Source organism: Abramis brama, assembly GCF_963993115.1.
Source record: "Abramis brama genome assembly, chromosome: 24".
Lineage (NCBI taxonomy): Eukaryota > Metazoa > Chordata > Actinopteri > Cypriniformes > Leuciscidae > Abramis > Abramis brama.
The window spans coordinates 16,336,893-16,353,101 of record NC_139986.1 but is presented as its reverse complement, the minus strand read 5'-3'; the positions used below and the strand labels follow the sequence as shown (position 1 = coordinate 16,353,101).

The window sequence follows — 16,209 nt, the reverse complement described above, 5'->3', positions numbered from 1 at the left end:
TCCCCATATCGTCTGGATACATTCCTAGGATTACACAACTACAGTCGTGGCTTAATTTTCTCTGCGGTGACATTTGTGTTTCTTTGTTTGTTTGGCCCCCCGACAGGCCTTGCTTACAGCCGTGACCTCCCAGCAAATAGAGATCCATGAAGGTACGGTGCTGCAGGCCGTGAGAACGTGCTACAACATCTATCTGGCCAGTAAGAACCTCATCAACCAGACCACGGCCAAAGCCACCCTCACGCAGATGCTGAATGTGATATTCGCCCGCATGGAGAACCAAGCAGTGAGTGCATTTGACACTTCTCCTGTGGTAATACGGGGAAATGACATCCTGATCTAACATCTCTTCTTTCTTTTTGGTTGATGCCTCTCCTCCTCCTCCTTCCCCTCAAAATATAGCTTACAAATCACAAGATCAATTGGTCTTTGGCATCAAGAAAGCGAGATCGTCAGGTAAAGAGTGACAGGACTGCCTTGAAATTTGCTTGATCTGAAGTTTTTTCTGGTTTGTGTACATCAGCTTCATCTGTCACTCTCGCACTCTGTTTCTTTCTCTCCGATCTCTCTCAGACGTCTAGCTCCAGTCTGCTTGCCTTGGCTTCATTGCGTTTTTTTGCCTGCTGTCGTCCCCTCCATGACAAAATGAGTTCCTTTCACCTGTCTTACCATGTTTATGTGTTGTGTAAGAGCTTTCTCTCGTATGTTAGGCCCCATTTACGCCTGGTTGTAACATCCGTCTCGGATGGTTTGTTTACAAGTGGTCAGTGAAGACAGCTGGTAGTAACATACGTCTTTGTGAACACGTTCTGCTTTTGAGGACAGATCTCTAATTTGTGATGGCGTGCTCTTTAGGATTGGGTTGTTTTTCTTGAAATGATGTAGATATTGTTTAGCCTTTTTGACAATATTCAGTATACACTACCATTTAAAAGTTTGGGATCATTAAGATTTGTCCAAATGTTTTTTAAAATAAGTATTTTATGTTCACCAAGGCTGCATTTATTTGATCAAAAATAAAGTTAAAATAGTACAATTGTGGAATATTATTACAATTTCAAATGACTATAAGTTTCCTGTTGTATATTGCAAAGCAATCATTCTAATTTACTGATTTGGTGCTCAAGAAATTGTTCTTATTATTATCAATGTTGAAAACAGTTCTGCAGCTTAATATGTTTGTGAACATTCTCAGGATTCTTTGAGGAATTTATTTGAAATAGAATATTTTTGTAAAATTATAAATACTGCCACTTTTTGTCAATTTAATGCATCCTTGCTGAATTTAATTGTTAATTTCTTTTTTTTTAAATGTACCGACCCCAAACCTTTAAACAGAAGTGTATATCTTGAAAATTTAAGCTCTGAAATGGATTAAAGCGGAACAGAGGAACCATCATTTTAATCAAACGTTTGTTGTAGGTTCTGAATGTTTTATCTGTATAATTGAAGAAAAAGAAAAGAAAAAGCACATCTAATTGAAATTTTACCCTTTTTTACTATATGAATAATTTTTTTTAATGATTTTACTTATTTTAATTTGAATGCACAATCCATTTTCATAAACCACATAAACATTTTTATTGTAATACATAAATAATATTTCTCAGTTGAGAATTGTTTGGAATATTTTCAGAAGTGTTTAGGGAACTTGATGGCTAAAAAAAAAAGCATTTTAAAATGGGTGTGTCACATGATTGGTGTGTTCGAGGATGTGTTTTAGTGATCAGATAAAAACGTTTTAGGCCTTGTTTACAAGCGTATTTAGGTCTGTCTTTTGTGATTAGATCATCCGAGATGGATGTTGAGACCTGGAGCAAACGCGATCTGTCTCTATCTTTGTGGTTTAGATGGCTGCATGTGGATGAGGACAGCGAGGTGCAGTTTAGATGTTTCACGGTCACTGCGCTGATCAAAAGGATGCCTCTTTGAAAGTGAGGCTTGCGGTTTTGGCACAAGCAAAACACACTGTCACACAGTTTTAGCAGTCCGGACAGAGCGTGACACATTGTGACACAGTCAGACACATCATGCATAACTAATCAGCTATACGATATTGAAGATGCATTTGTTTTGCCAACACAGACTAGACCATATCAGACCACCTAAATTCAACTGAAAGCTCTGGAGAAGGGACATCTTTGTCCCCTCATATTTTATTAATAAACATGTTACATTGAAGGTCCTTCTGGGTTTATGGATGCATCTGGGTTTATGGATGTTTATGGAACTAGGGTTCCATGGTATATTGGTACATGAAAAGTAAAAAATATAACATTTCATTCTGGCAATTATTTATAAAAACAAATCCAGGTGGTATGTTTAACAAAAGTATTTTCACTCTTTGTAATGCATAATTTAATAACTATGTTGAGATTTATTTATGTAGTTGTTATTTTTAGAACTGTTTTATGTATTATAACTGTAATTTATAAAATGTTAAAGTATATTATGTAAATTGAAAATAATTACTGAATCTGTTAAAACTATTAGTTTTATTTGATCAATTGCTAAGGTATTTATTTATTTGCACATTATTTCAATTGATTTACTAAACCTTTTAACAGTCTAGTTTTTTTTTATGTGTTGCTAAGCCCTAAGATATTGATTTACTATCAATACCAAGGTATCGCAGGGTGGTATTGTACCAAAGCCAAAATAATTGTTAATGATCCAGCTTTATTGATATTTATACTCTATTTATACTCTAATATGTCAGTCAGTTGGTCTGAAGTTGTATTAACTACCAGCTCCATTCAAATTCAGTTGTTGACTATTTGCACCCTGTGCAATTCTGAATATTAATTTTTTTTATTAATGATATTTGTCTTCTGAGATGGACTGTGAAATGTTTTTTTCAACCCATGGTAAAATCATGGTTTTAGATTGCATAATGGCATGCTTTACGTCACTGATGGCTGGTTTATTTTGTTCCACGAAAGAAAGTCATACAGGTTTGAAACCACATGAGGGTGTGTAAATGATGGCAGAATTTTCATTTTACACGTATCGCATGTGCGTACCTCAGATTGTCATTCCAGGTGCATGTAATCAAACCACCATCTGTCTCTATGAACACAGACATTGTCTTCACATACAGTAAGATGCTATAAAGATCCTGGTCTTGTGTTTTTTTTTTTGTTTTTTTTTAAATGATGGGAACAATCTGTATTCCTAAACACAATTATTTGCCTCCTGTTCAGAGAAATGGATGTACATCAGCGTGGCTTTGGGCTCCTGGTCGCCCAGGAGGGAACATGAGTCTATAAACTCCCTGATACATGTTAAAAATGACTTGACCTTTCGTGTATGTGTGTTCCAGCTGCAGGAAGCCAAGCAGATGGAGCGAGAGAGGCACAGGCAGCATTCGCCAGTCAGCCAGCAAGAACCAGAGTCTCCTGGACAGCGGCACACCGATACCCCTGGCAAAAGCCTCCCCGCCGAGGCCAACGGTGGACCGGGACACCAGGGCAGCAAGGTCGAGCAGGGATCCCCACCGTACGAGAGTCCCGAGCCAGAGAACGGAACCGACTTCTGCCCTGCGGAGAATGAGCAGACGGAGGCAGACCAGGCCACAGCAGCTGCGCAAAGTAAAGAGATGCATGCGAACGTTTTAATTTTCTGTTTGAAGATTTTTTGTTCTATGTTTTTGTATTTGGTTATTGATTCCACTTACTGATGTGCCGTTAAAACCATAGTTTGTTCAAAAATGAAAATTCTGTCATCAGTCGTTTCGTACCCTCATGTCATCCAAACCCATTAGACTTTGGTTAATCTTCGAAGCATAAATTAATTTATATTTAACATGTGAATTAGAGCCTAAATTAAATCTGTTCGTCATGTAAAGCGATTGTACCTCTTCACAAGACTTGGATTAAACCACTCAATTCATATTATGGATTTGATTTACGACACCTTTATGACTATTTTGGATTTTCTAAATTTTGGTTACCTGGACTTTTCAACCTCTCAGGTGTCGTTAAAAGTATCTTCATTTGTGTTTCCAAGGTTAACTAAAGTCTTATTGATTTGAAATGATATGAGGGTACGGCATGAGTAAATGATGGCAGAATTTTCATTCCTCTGTGTACTATCCCATTAAGTTAGTAGCATTACTATTTTTAGTTTGTTTCTTTCCTCCTCCTCAACACTTCTAGACGCACAAGAGCATCTCTGATTCCTAGTCATTATAAGTTAATTATGTATTCAGGCTTGACATCAGAACAGATGAGACCCCCTCTAATGATGTGACACTGTTGGAAAACTGTGTCAGTGTCTCTCAGTCTTACGTAAGATTAAATGCACCGCTTTCCATCCGAAGATCACCCATTTACAGGCAGTATGGAGTTCCCTCTTAACAGCACTTATAAAAGTTAAATCTGGAAATGCTAACGTGGATTTAATGTGACTACAGTGTGTGCTTGGAGGGAAAGTCCTCCAGTGCACAATGAACGACTGACTAGACAGAATTAGAAGCTTAACCGTACTCTGCTGTCTTTTTAGGTGCGGCAGAGCATGGGACGGAAGCCACCGTGGACGAAGAAAACCAGAACTATGAAGAGAAGGCACAGGAGATTGTACAGAGCATATTGCAAGAAGTCATAAACACAGTTGCTGGAGGCGAGTTGTAATCTTGCTGTGAGAAGCTTAAAGGGACAATTGGACAGTTCACCCAAAAATTTGTGGTCGCACATTACCGATGATAAATATGAACCGTGCACAGCATAGAACGCCTGACCAATGAAAACATGTCTGGTTCATTTCTGGGTGAACTGCCTGTAAGGGAAGCACATCTTATGTTGTTGGATAGCTAGGCTAGTGGCTGTTTGATTTTAGTAGTGATACACTTTTAACCGTCTCATTGAACCCAGCCTGAAATCTGTTTTACCCTGTTCAGATCTTAAGGAAAGCCGTGAGGCTGAGGCTGAGCCAGCTGAGGGCATTCCAAACTCTCTGGAAGAGGAGGGAGGCTTGGGCAGCGACAACGAAAATGTTCACGCCAACGGCATCCCTGGCACACCCATTTCTGCGAGCTTCACTCCGTCCCTGCCCGACGACAGACTGTCTGTCTCCTCCAATGACACTCAGGTACCAATTTCCACTTCTGCCATGAAAGGTACAAAAGAGAAAATTCTCTTGCTTTGCAGCTTGTTTACACAATGTAATTGTTTTTGACTGGATTGTGTGTCCAGGACTGTAACTACATTGATTTAACAGTTGAATTATTCAAAATTCAATTTTAGAGTTTGTTTGCAATGTCACAAACCATGATACCCTCTATAATGACCTAATCTTTTTGTCAAGTGTTGTCAACTGCTTATTGTGAAATGTTTTGTTAAAAATGCAGCATCTTTTTGAATGAGCAGCTGGTGGTAAAGCATAGACACTTTTGGAAATAAGGGTTCTCTGGTGTATTTCGGCTTTGCTTCTAATTAAAAGTCCCACGTTATACAGAAAATCTGGATATTATTGGTATTTTGTTTACACAAACTGTATCTGACAATTATTCAACATAAACTCTTGTATCTTCTCTCGCTATAGATGATGATTGATTTTCCCAGCAGTTAAATGTGATTGCCGTGAGAGGCTAACATGAGCATTTCTCCCACAGGATTCTGTAGCTACCACTGGTCCAGCACCAGGTGCAAAGTTTTCCCACATTCTCCAGAAGGATGCATTCTTGGTATTCCGTTCTCTCTGCAAGCTCTCCATGAAGCCCCTTTCAGACGGTCCTCCTGATCCGAAGTAAGCCTGGCTTTCTAAATAAAACATCTGACTGTATACAAATGGAATTGTTTGTTTGTTGTACCAAAAATTAAATCTCCAGTCTGGGTTCAACTGAGTTGTGGTTTTGTGGTCTCTTTTCAGATTCTAATTTTAGATCTGTAATTGGTTGGAGCTCTAAAATCATTTTAGAGGCAAGAGTGTTGGTAGCAGCCATTGTCCTTTAACAGGAGAATAGGGCTGTCAGAGGGCAAGAGAGATATTCCTCCCCATCAGTTGAAAAGAAAGGGAGCCATTCATCCTGGTGTGTCTTCAGAGGCAGTGAGGCAGGAAGCTTGTTTCAGTGCTATTGATCACTCTTTGTCAAATGGACTGAGACCTGTTGACCCGTCTTGATTTACATCAGAGCAGGACTTAGACTTTATTTATAGTGGTGCAAACTGAGGCAAACATCACTATTATTATTGTAGATACTTTATGTTAGGGACAGTTTTTGACTAGAGGACAATAAAAGGGGCTTGAAAAGGACCTTAGCAATGCCCTGACAACCACCCAGAACACACTAGAATTGACTAGAATTGAGGCACCACTTTTAATTCACCACTGTTAAAACAATTTAATTCATGAAAAAGTAGGTTTAGTTTGTTCATTACTAGACAGCATGACATATTTTGTAGCATTGTTTTGGTAGCTATTACTGTAGAGTGCTTTTGAATTCTGTTGCTGCATTGTTTTGAGATTTCCTGAAATTAATATATTAGTTTCATTTAATATTTATTAATTCAATTCAAAATTACTTATTTCAACTTTTGCCTTAACTTTTGCCTTCTCGATGCCTTAAAGTAGCTTGAATACTCTACACCCTTGCCTCATTTAGTATGTATATGAATATGCAAATTAGCCCCATCTCCACTCACTCACACCAGCTCAGAGATCCACTCGTTGACGATCACACGTTGACGTGATTGGTTACAAGGTAGTTTGTGACGTCATAAACACCAGCGATTTCAAACCGCAATTTTGAGTCTTTGGTTCACTGCAGTTTTAAGGAGAAAATACTCAGCAATGGTGCTGACTTATGAATTTGCTCATGGTTTGTCTTAAAGCATAATTAAAAACACCACATAGACATATAAAGAACATTTAAAAGCTTGATTTTCACCACAGGGGGACTTTAAGATTTTTCTTTATTAAGTTAAGTTTGGCCTTGGCACAAGTATTTTAAATGGAATGCAGAATGAATACATAATTTATTAACTTCCTGCAGATCCCACGAGCTGCGGTCCAAGGTCCTCTCGCTGCAACTCCTCCTGTCCATCCTGCAGAACGCTGGGCCCATCTTCAAAACCAATGAGATGTTCATCAACGCCATCAAGCAGTACCTGTGCGTAGCGCTGTCTAAAAACGGCGTCTCCTCCGTCCCCGAAGTGTTCGAGCTGTCGCTGTCCATCTTCCTCACCCTTCTGTCCAACTTCAAGACACATCTCAAGATGCAAATCGAGGTGCCTGAACTCAGTTCCCCCTGAATTGTAATGTGTTTGTCCATCTTGCCCTGATGGCGTCAGACTGTGGAGCGTCTGTCTAACTGACAGTGTGGATTTATTTGAGCTGTGGTTTAGGATGAAAGCTTGTAATTCTGCCTCAGTCTCTCTCTCTGTGTGTGTGTGTGTGTGTGTCTCATTCCTGACAAGTGTGTTGGGATTTATTGTTTGCAGTGTCGTGTAGTAATATTTCTCTCTTCGATCAAGTTACGCAAGAGTCTTGACAACACCATCTGTTATTGACTTAGTTATGAATTTTTGAGGTTTTTAAGTGAAAAACTGTATTTTATGACCAATTTTAAAAACAATTTTTTTTCTCCTTAGGTGTTTTTCAAAGAGATTTTCCTTTATATTCTGGAAACGTCCACAAGCTCATATGACCACAAGTGGATGGTCATTCAAACCCTTACCAGAATATGTGCAGGTATGAAAGGCTTTTCTTAATCTCACTTTAAAAGATATTTGAGAGATTTTCTATGAGTAATTATATGCTATTTCTTCCCTCACAGATGCCCAGAGTGTAGTAGATATCTATGTTAATTATGATTGTGACCTGAATGCTGCTAATATTTTCGAGAGGCTGGTGAATGACCTCTCAAAGATTGCACAAGGACGAGGAGGCCATGAACTGGGTACAAACCCACTTCAGGTAAACACACGGATTGGTTCACCCAAAAAATCTTTACTTCACTCACCCTCGTTCCCTCATTTAGTTAATGAGCTCACAAAAAGACATTTGAAGTGCAGACAAAATTGTTTTTATATTTAAATTTTACTGTTTTTTTTGCTCAGACTTTTGAAAAAGATTAAAAATTAAAACACAAAAACATTCAACCTTATTTTTGCACATTTAAATATTTTGAAATATTCAAAAGTCTGTTTGTTACTAAACTAAAGTACAGCTTTAGAAAACGTTATATATAAGACATGTATCATGACTACTTTTATTATTTTTTTAAGTTGAATTGTCCCTGTTAAAATTTTATTTATTTTTTAACAAAAAAAAAAAAAAAATCATGCTGATTTGGAAAGGGTAAATTACTAGAACTGTTAATTTCCCTCAGGAGCTGACTCTAAGGAAGAAAGGACTGGAGTGTTTGGTGTCCATTCTCAAGTGTATGGTGGAGTGGAGCAAAGACCAATATGTCAACCCCAATTCCCAGACAAGTCTCGGTAAGGCAAACCATCAGCCTCTGTGGAACAAAACATCAATACTGGCTCATCAACCAGTATAATACCTGCAGAACCTTGTTTAGCCCCTCTATATCCTGATATGCTTTGGAACCAAGCGGTTGCATCAGATATTCCAGGTTACGGCTCTGGCTCTTCTAAATTACTCTCCTCGGAGTGCATTTATGCTGCTTTCCAGAGGCTTCAGGCTTGTGCAGAACCAAATGGATAAACAGTTGCTTTTGAGGACAGTGCACTAGAAGTCCTGTGCCTCAAAGAGAGGCAGGAAATGCTATTTGCCGTGATGGCTACACAGGCCTTTCATCTTAATCAAACAGGCTTGAGGCTGTTATTCCTCACCGAGGCATGCCCTGACATCAGGGAGGTACTCCCTGAACACTGCAAAGCAGAGCTTCTCGGATGAGCTGGGAACATGCGCTAAAGACCCTACCTCTTCGGAGCAAAGGGAATTTAGGTTTAATCAAGCTTGGCTTTATTGGGTTTGAGGAGGAGAGGCTCTGATGTACCTAAAGGAAATTTCCCTGTGGCCTCAAGCCCACCTTAGGCTTTCAGATATCAGCCAATCAGAAACCAGAGAGTCTTACTTCTTTTTAAATTACAAAATGACCACTGAAAATCTACTTGAAAATCCACCCTTGGAACCACTAACAACCACTCAGAACACCTTAGTAACCACTTAGCAACGCCCTAGAAACTACACAAAAAAACTCTTGGAACCACATAGCAATACGCTAACAGCCACTCAATACACCTTAACAACCACCTGGCAACGCCCTAGAAACCACACAAAACACTTTTGGAACCCCACAGCAATGCCAACTACTTAGAACACCTTAGTAACCACTTAGCAACGCCCTAGAAACTACACAAAAAAACTCATGGAACCACATAGCAATACGCTAACAACCACTCAATACGCCTTAGCAACCACCTAGCAATGCCCTAGAAACCACCCGAAACATCCTTGGAACCACATAGCAATGTGCTAACAACCACTCAGAACACCTTAGTAACCACTTAGCAATGCCCTAGAAACTACACAAAGAACTCTTGGAACCACATAGCAATGCATTAACAGCCACTCAATACGCCTTAGCAACCACCTAGCAATGCCCTAGAAACCACCCAAAACAGCCTTAGAACCACATAACAATGTGCTAACAACCACTCAGACCACCTTAGCAACCACTTAGCAATGTCCTAGAAACTACACAAAAAACTCATGGAACCACTTGTCAACAACCACTCAATATGCCTTAGCAACAACCTGGCAACGCCCTAGAAACCACCCAAAACACTTTTGGAACTTCACAGCAATGCCTTACAACTACTTAGAACACATTAGCAAACACTAGCAACACCCAGGAAAACACTGGAAAAAAAAACAGACTTGCAACCACATTAAATTGCAAACAATTAGTCAGAACACATTAGCAACCACCTAAAATATAAAATGTTTTTGTTTATTTCATGACAGTGGTTACCATGGATTTTGTGTTTTATAAATGTAGTAGCCATGGTATTTTAGTGGAAACAATGTTAACAATGGCAAATCAAATAAAAAATTGTCTGTAACCTTTCATCTTGAACAAATTGCCAATCTTACATATGCAGGCCTTATGTCCTAATCGGCCAGTCCGATTGTAGCATACTTATCTGAGTAACTCTTCAGGTGCATTATGTTTGTTTTGGATCCCTAATCAAGACTTTCAGGTTCTTGTATTCTCATCATGCTGGACAATCAATCTTTGTTCTTTTCTCTTAATGGACGCACATCAAAAGGGAGAGCAGGTAACGGCAGTTTGTAGTGACATTTAGAATTGATTGCATTAGCTTTTGTTGCGTAAACTAGACAGTCTAAACTAATAGTTCTTTGTGTTGTGGCCGTATTAGCTTTTGTATATCATTGTATGTTATTGTTTGAAACTTAAGACGATCAGGCAAGTATTTCCCAGCTGCTACTGGCTCCTCTCATCTCTTAAAGAGAGGAAACTATGAGAAATGAGGAAGTGACCTGACAGCTCATGTTACAGCGATAGCCACCCGCTAAATCTTTTACAGTGTTTCCAGTGTGTAATTAGACCCTGCAAACTGCAACCATGGCTTCCACATACTCAAACCGTCTGTTTATCTTGCTTGCACAAACTTCAGATCTGTTACTTTGTGTATTCAGGTCACGCTGCTCTTCCTCCAGTCCCCATCGTGCTCTTTTTGTGATACGAGTCAGCCGAGGCCAAAGACTTTATTAGAGAAGTGTTGTGTTGGGAAACTCATATAGGGAGCTGAGTCAGAAAAAAGACTCTACACCAACACACATTTCAGCCAACCAGGACTCCAATGAATCATGTTGTCTCTAGGCTGCAGGGGCTCATGGTGTTTCACAAACCGGGCTCATCATTTTTTCAGCTTTCTCTGAAATTGCATCTGAATTTCATTTCTCTTCTCTCTCGATCAGGCCAAGAAAAGCCTTTAGAACAGGAAACCAATGAGACAAAGCATCCAGAAACGATTAACCGCTACGGCAGCATAAACTCATTGGACTCCACCGCCTCGTCAGGCATCGGGAGCTACAGCACACAGATGTCTGGGACGGACAACCCTGAGCAGTTTGAGGTCCTCAAACAACAGAAGGAGATCATAGAGCAAGGCATTGACCTGTAAGCCATTAAGTTGGATTCAAAAGCATGAAATCAATTTATGCACTATCAATAGAAATTTGAATGGAAATTGCTTAGTTTACCTATCTATGTCCAGTCCTGCTCCTGGAGGGCCACTGTCATGCAATTTTTCCATAGTATGAAAAACATGCAGCTGTCTTGCAGAGTTTAGGTCCAACCCCAATTAAACTCACCTGAACCAGCTGATTAAGGTCTTCAGGCATACTAGAAACTTCCAGGCAGGTGAACTAATCTCTGCAGCATGTCGGCCCTCCAAGAGCAAGTTCGGACACCTTAAAGGTGAAGTGTATAAGTTCTGTAGCACTATCAGAGCCGGTTGGAATTGTAAAAATAATTGCTTGCAAACAGGTTTCATAAACACTTCCCCATCTACCAGACAAATGGTACCTCGAACAGTTGAGCCAGTAGTTGAAATGTTGGGCTCAAACAAACAGCAATCTTAAAGGGTTCATATGGATTCCTGATCTTTTGAGATAAAAGGTCTACTATGAAATTCTTATGTATCTTTCTGGACTTTTTCCACTGTGAAAAAAGAGACTGCGAAAACTTCTCGTTCTGAACTTCTGCAATTTTCACATGTCAGATGGATGAAAATGTAAATTTAAACACAACACATTTACACGTCAATGACACCTATTCAGTGTTTAGAAACTAAAGATGTATGAAAGTGTCAGGGTTTTTGTTGTTCCTGAAAGTGTGTAGCACCTACTGCTCTGTACTTTCTTCTGAAGAAACTGTTTCAGTCCATCTATACCATTTTGTTTTATAAATCTGTCATAATGCATTTCAATGTTTGAGTCACAGCAGCAAAAACCGCCCATTTAACAGTAGCTATGTTTCCATTCAAAGATGCGAGTTTAACTTGTGCGTAAAATTTGAATATCGCATAAAACATGTGCCAATAAAGCACCGTTTCCATCCAGTGAGCCGAAGAGAACAAAATCATCACTTCCTGATAAACTGCCGTTAAATATTATTTAGAAAAATAGAAGTTACTGCAGTAGGAGAAGCCACTGTATATAATAATTTAATATATAATAAATTACTTGTGCCGCAGAGTGTGCAGACAAAACGGAATAAAGTTATCTTGTTTTCGGAGGCGGGAGTCATGTACGACAGTTCTGGAAGGAATTATTATTAAACCACTTTGACGACTTTGCTCAGGCATTTCAGAATTACCAAAACAGCATTTTAGATGCTGTGCAATGAGTTTGGTCCGCTGGTTAGTCCAATTATGTCGTCCCATCGCAAAGTCACGAGGAATTTATTCGGATGTTTCCATCGTAGTTTATGCGCATGTTTTCTTACCGGAAGAAATGTTTATCCGACTCAATTGAGCACATACGGTTTTTATGCACATTTTTTAGAATTTATGCGCATCTTGGCGTTTCCATCCAGTGTGGGGTTTTTTATGCGATATTCTAAAATGTGCATAAAAATAGGTGGATGGAAACAACAAAACTAAACTCTTTTTAGTGCAAATACCTTTACTAACATCATACCATCAGGGGAAAAAATGCACCATGAACCCTTTCATAAACAAAAACACACTGCACACTTTGCCTTCAGAACATCCTTAGAAAATGCCAAATGTGAATCTGTTGATCATATCTTAATGTTCTATTTATCACAATGCACAGGTTCAACAAAAAACCAAAGAGGGGCATTCAGTACCTGCAAGAACAAGGCATGCTGGGAACCACGCCTGAAGATATCGCCCAGTTTTTACACCAAGAGGAAAGACTTGACTCTGTAAGACATTGTTTATCTACAATATTTTCCCTTACCTTGTTTCTTCCATGTATTGCGGCCTAGGTCCAATACATTTTTTACATTACAGCAGTATACTGTAATAAAACATGGCTTTTCTGAAACGTTTCTGAAAAAATTATTAAGATGCTTAATATTGATGAAAAAAATATTAAGTGTTGCCAAACTCCCACTTAGAGATGATTTGATCATTCAGTGTGATGAATCGGCAACTCATTTGCCCGTTCATCCGGCCTCAAATGGGCACTTCAGCCCGAACATCCCTCAGCCTCCTGAATGACTTGAGATATGTGTGGAATACTTTAATAGAAATTAAAGTATTCTATTTCAATGATGCACACTGAATAGATGCTCAATGATTTCTCCAGTCTGCAGTGTCTGTTAGTGTGGCTTTAGAATATAGCATTGAGCATGTGTTTTTGAGTTATAAAACATGATTTTTCTGCTCTACCTACACAATCAATATGACTCATTGGCCCTTCTGTTTCCAACCTGACAGATCCAGGTAGGAGAGTTTCTCGGAGACAACGATCGCATCAATAAAGAGGTTATGTATGCCTATGTCGACCAAATGGACTTCCAGGGCAAAGATTTCGTGCCAGCGCTGCGCACGTTCCTCGAGGGTTTCCGTCTGCCCGGAGAGGCCCAGAAAATTGATCGACTGATGGAGAAATTTGCTGCTAGATATTTAGAATGCAACCAAGGGTGAGTGCAGCGGTCTCCTTCTGTTTCAACAGATTAACCTATATTGCTAATTATGTCGCAAACACTGCACTCAGTCGCTGTTTGTCTCTTTTGTCTCTCTCCTTAGGCAAACACTGTTCGCCAGCGCAGACACCGCATACGTCCTCGCGTATTCAATCATCATGTTGACTACAGATCTACACAGTCCGCAGGTTAGTGCACCCAGTGCTGATTGTTCACTGAAATCTTCAGCGAATGCAGAATGCATTTTCTTTTCATTCCCCGAGTCTATGAATGTTAATATGAACGTCGGAGCTGGAAACGGCTGTTTGGCATTCAATCTTGATATGTGAGCAGAATAGTTAAATCTAGGGTGATGGATGTTTCTGAAACGCAACTGATCTGTTTTTTCCTTTATCTTGGCACAGGTGAAGAATAAAATGACAAAAGAGCAATACATCAAGATGAACCGAGGTATCAATGACAGTAAAGATTTACCGGAGGAGTATCTCTCAGCCATTTATGATGAAATCGCAGGGAAAAAAATATCTATGAAGGAGACGAAGGAAATACATATCAAGTCAAATAAGCAAAGTGAGTATTTGACACACCGATTTGAATCCTGTGCATAAAAAAGCTATGATTGGTCAAATGCCTTTTTGCTTGATGTGGTCATGGCAGTCCTTTTAATTATTGTACGATAATGAGTTTGAGACTGTACATAAGTGGTTTTCAACCAGGGGACCAGGGCCCACTAGGGGTCCTCAACTAAATTGGGGGCATCGATATGACTTTAAATTATTTAAAGCAAGCTAAAACAACAAAAAATCTGGATATTTCTTAGTTTCTGGCTATTTTTTTTTATAATGAGTATAGATATTTTTTTAATAATTATTCAATTAGTAATCATTATAGTTATTATTCATTTTTATTATATGTTTCATTTTAATTTTTTATAATTATTAACCATAATAATAATAAAACAAAACAATTAAATAAATAACATGAAATATTAGGGATGCGAGATATATCGGCCACCTTATCAGTATAGGCCGATATATGCTCATTTTTAATGTTATCGTTATCGGCCTGATAACAAAATTTTACCAATATATTAAAGCTGATAAATAATGGATTTTTCCTTCAGCTGAGACACTTCAGATGCGCTCTGTTCGCCATGATGGTTTTGAATTGCTTTAAATATGATTGGAATCACTTCAAAAAAGGAAAATACAGTTAAGTGCAACATGTGCAGCGCAAGTCTGTCATGTCGGCTACATAAAATTATAATGAGAAAATTATAATTGTGTGCTTGGGACGTGGCTTTCAATGGCTTTTGTTTTTGTAATCAGGCTCTCAAAAATGATCTTAAGGTTTGGATTTAGATTAATCGGCCATTAATCGGTTATCGGCTTTCAAATATAAATAATTATCGGTTATCGTATCGGTCAAAATTTTCATATCGGTGCATCCCTGGAATTATTATTATTATTAAAATTCAAGCTGTTGGACTTCCGAGAGAGCAAATAAACTTTTATGTTCTGCTGTCTCTGTAGAGGCATAAGGAGTATTCTGATATTTTGAGGTGAGGTTTGTGTTAACTGATGGTGCTTTTGCCTCTGGATCAGGTGTGGCCAGTGAGAAGCAGAGGAGGCTTCTGTATAATGTTGAGATGGAGCAAATGGCAAAGACAGCCAAGGCTCTGATGGAGGCTGTGAGCCACGTTCAGGCGCCCTTCACCAGCGCCACCCACCTCGAACACGTCAGACCAATGTTTAAGGTATTCTGTCCATGCGCATACATGTTTAAGGTATTCTGTGCATGTACTTCCACGTACATTCTGTCTGGATGCAAATAACCATCCCATATTATCTTGATCTCTCATAGCTGGCCTGGACACCCTTTCTGGCTGCGTTCAGTGTGGGTCTGCAAGACTGTGATGACACTGAGGTGGCTTCTTTGTGTCTTGAGGGAATCCGCTGTGCTATCAGGATAGCTTGCATCTTCAGCATTCAGGTAATTTCACACATTGCATTAACCGTAGAGAGGTCATTTACCGAAGCCGAGAAAGGCCTAGCGTTTGCTTGCATTGCTGTTCAAGTCTCTGTCTGAATAAGACTTTAAAAACTTCAGTCATCTTTGGCTGGAATGATCGACTGCTTAAAGGAATAGTTGACCCAAAAATGAAAACTGAAATAATTTATTAGTCTTTGTGTCGTTCCAAACATGTGGAACACAAAAAAAAAATATTTTGAGGAATGCGCATGTTGCTCTTTTCCATACAATTACAATGAATGAGGATTAGAGCTGTAAAGCTTCAAAAAGGATGCAAAAACTTTATAAAAGTGGTTCATATGACTACATTCGGTAGCTTTCAGTAAGAAACAGACCAAACAGAAACCCTCCGAAAGGTTTTTGTTCTCTGTTGATTTTTTCCAGTTGGAGCGAGACGCATACGTTCAGGCTCTGGCTCGCTTCACGTTGCTGACGGCCAGCTCGGGCATCACTGAGATGAAGCAGAAGAACATCGACACCATCAAGACCCTCATTACAGTGGCACACACGGATGGAAATTACCTAGGAAACTCCTGGCATGAGGTGGGCACTGCCAAACCCAGCTC

At 39.2% G+C, this 16,209-nt stretch overlaps 1 protein-coding gene across 4 annotated transcripts in view; it reads left to right on the top strand.

Annotated features, from left to right (window-relative positions):
- The window catches only part of arfgef1 (ADP-ribosylation factor guanine nucleotide-exchange factor 1 (brefeldin A-inhibited)), a 56,885-nt gene that overhangs the window by 27,014 nt on the left and 13,662 nt on the right, over window positions 1-16,209 (top strand). For 3 of the 4 annotated variants that reach the window (XM_084102941.1, XM_084102940.1, XM_084102939.1), the window contains exons 5-22: window positions 107-286; window positions 403-456; window positions 3,323-3,590; window positions 4,504-4,620; window positions 4,898-5,088; window positions 5,612-5,745; window positions 6,992-7,226; window positions 7,590-7,689; window positions 7,775-7,914; window positions 8,330-8,438; window positions 10,912-11,113; window positions 12,775-12,886; window positions 13,404-13,609; window positions 13,716-13,800; window positions 14,017-14,182; window positions 15,217-15,368; window positions 15,476-15,604; window positions 16,028-16,186. In XM_084102941.1, the coding sequence (XP_083959067.1) occupies window positions 107-286; window positions 403-456; window positions 3,323-3,590; window positions 4,504-4,620; window positions 4,898-5,088; window positions 5,612-5,745; window positions 6,992-7,226; window positions 7,590-7,689; window positions 7,775-7,914; window positions 8,330-8,438; window positions 10,912-11,113; window positions 12,775-12,886; window positions 13,404-13,609; window positions 13,716-13,800; window positions 14,017-14,182; window positions 15,217-15,368; window positions 15,476-15,604; window positions 16,028-16,186 (2,739 nt within the window). The remainder of the gene's footprint in view (window positions 1-106; window positions 287-402; window positions 457-3,322; window positions 3,591-4,503; window positions 4,621-4,897; window positions 5,089-5,611; window positions 5,746-6,991; window positions 7,227-7,589; window positions 7,690-7,774; window positions 7,915-8,329; window positions 8,439-10,911; window positions 11,114-12,774; window positions 12,887-13,403; window positions 13,610-13,715; window positions 13,801-14,016; window positions 14,183-15,216; window positions 15,369-15,475; window positions 15,605-16,027; window positions 16,187-16,209) is intronic. The other variant, XM_084102942.1, reaches the window with a different exon arrangement.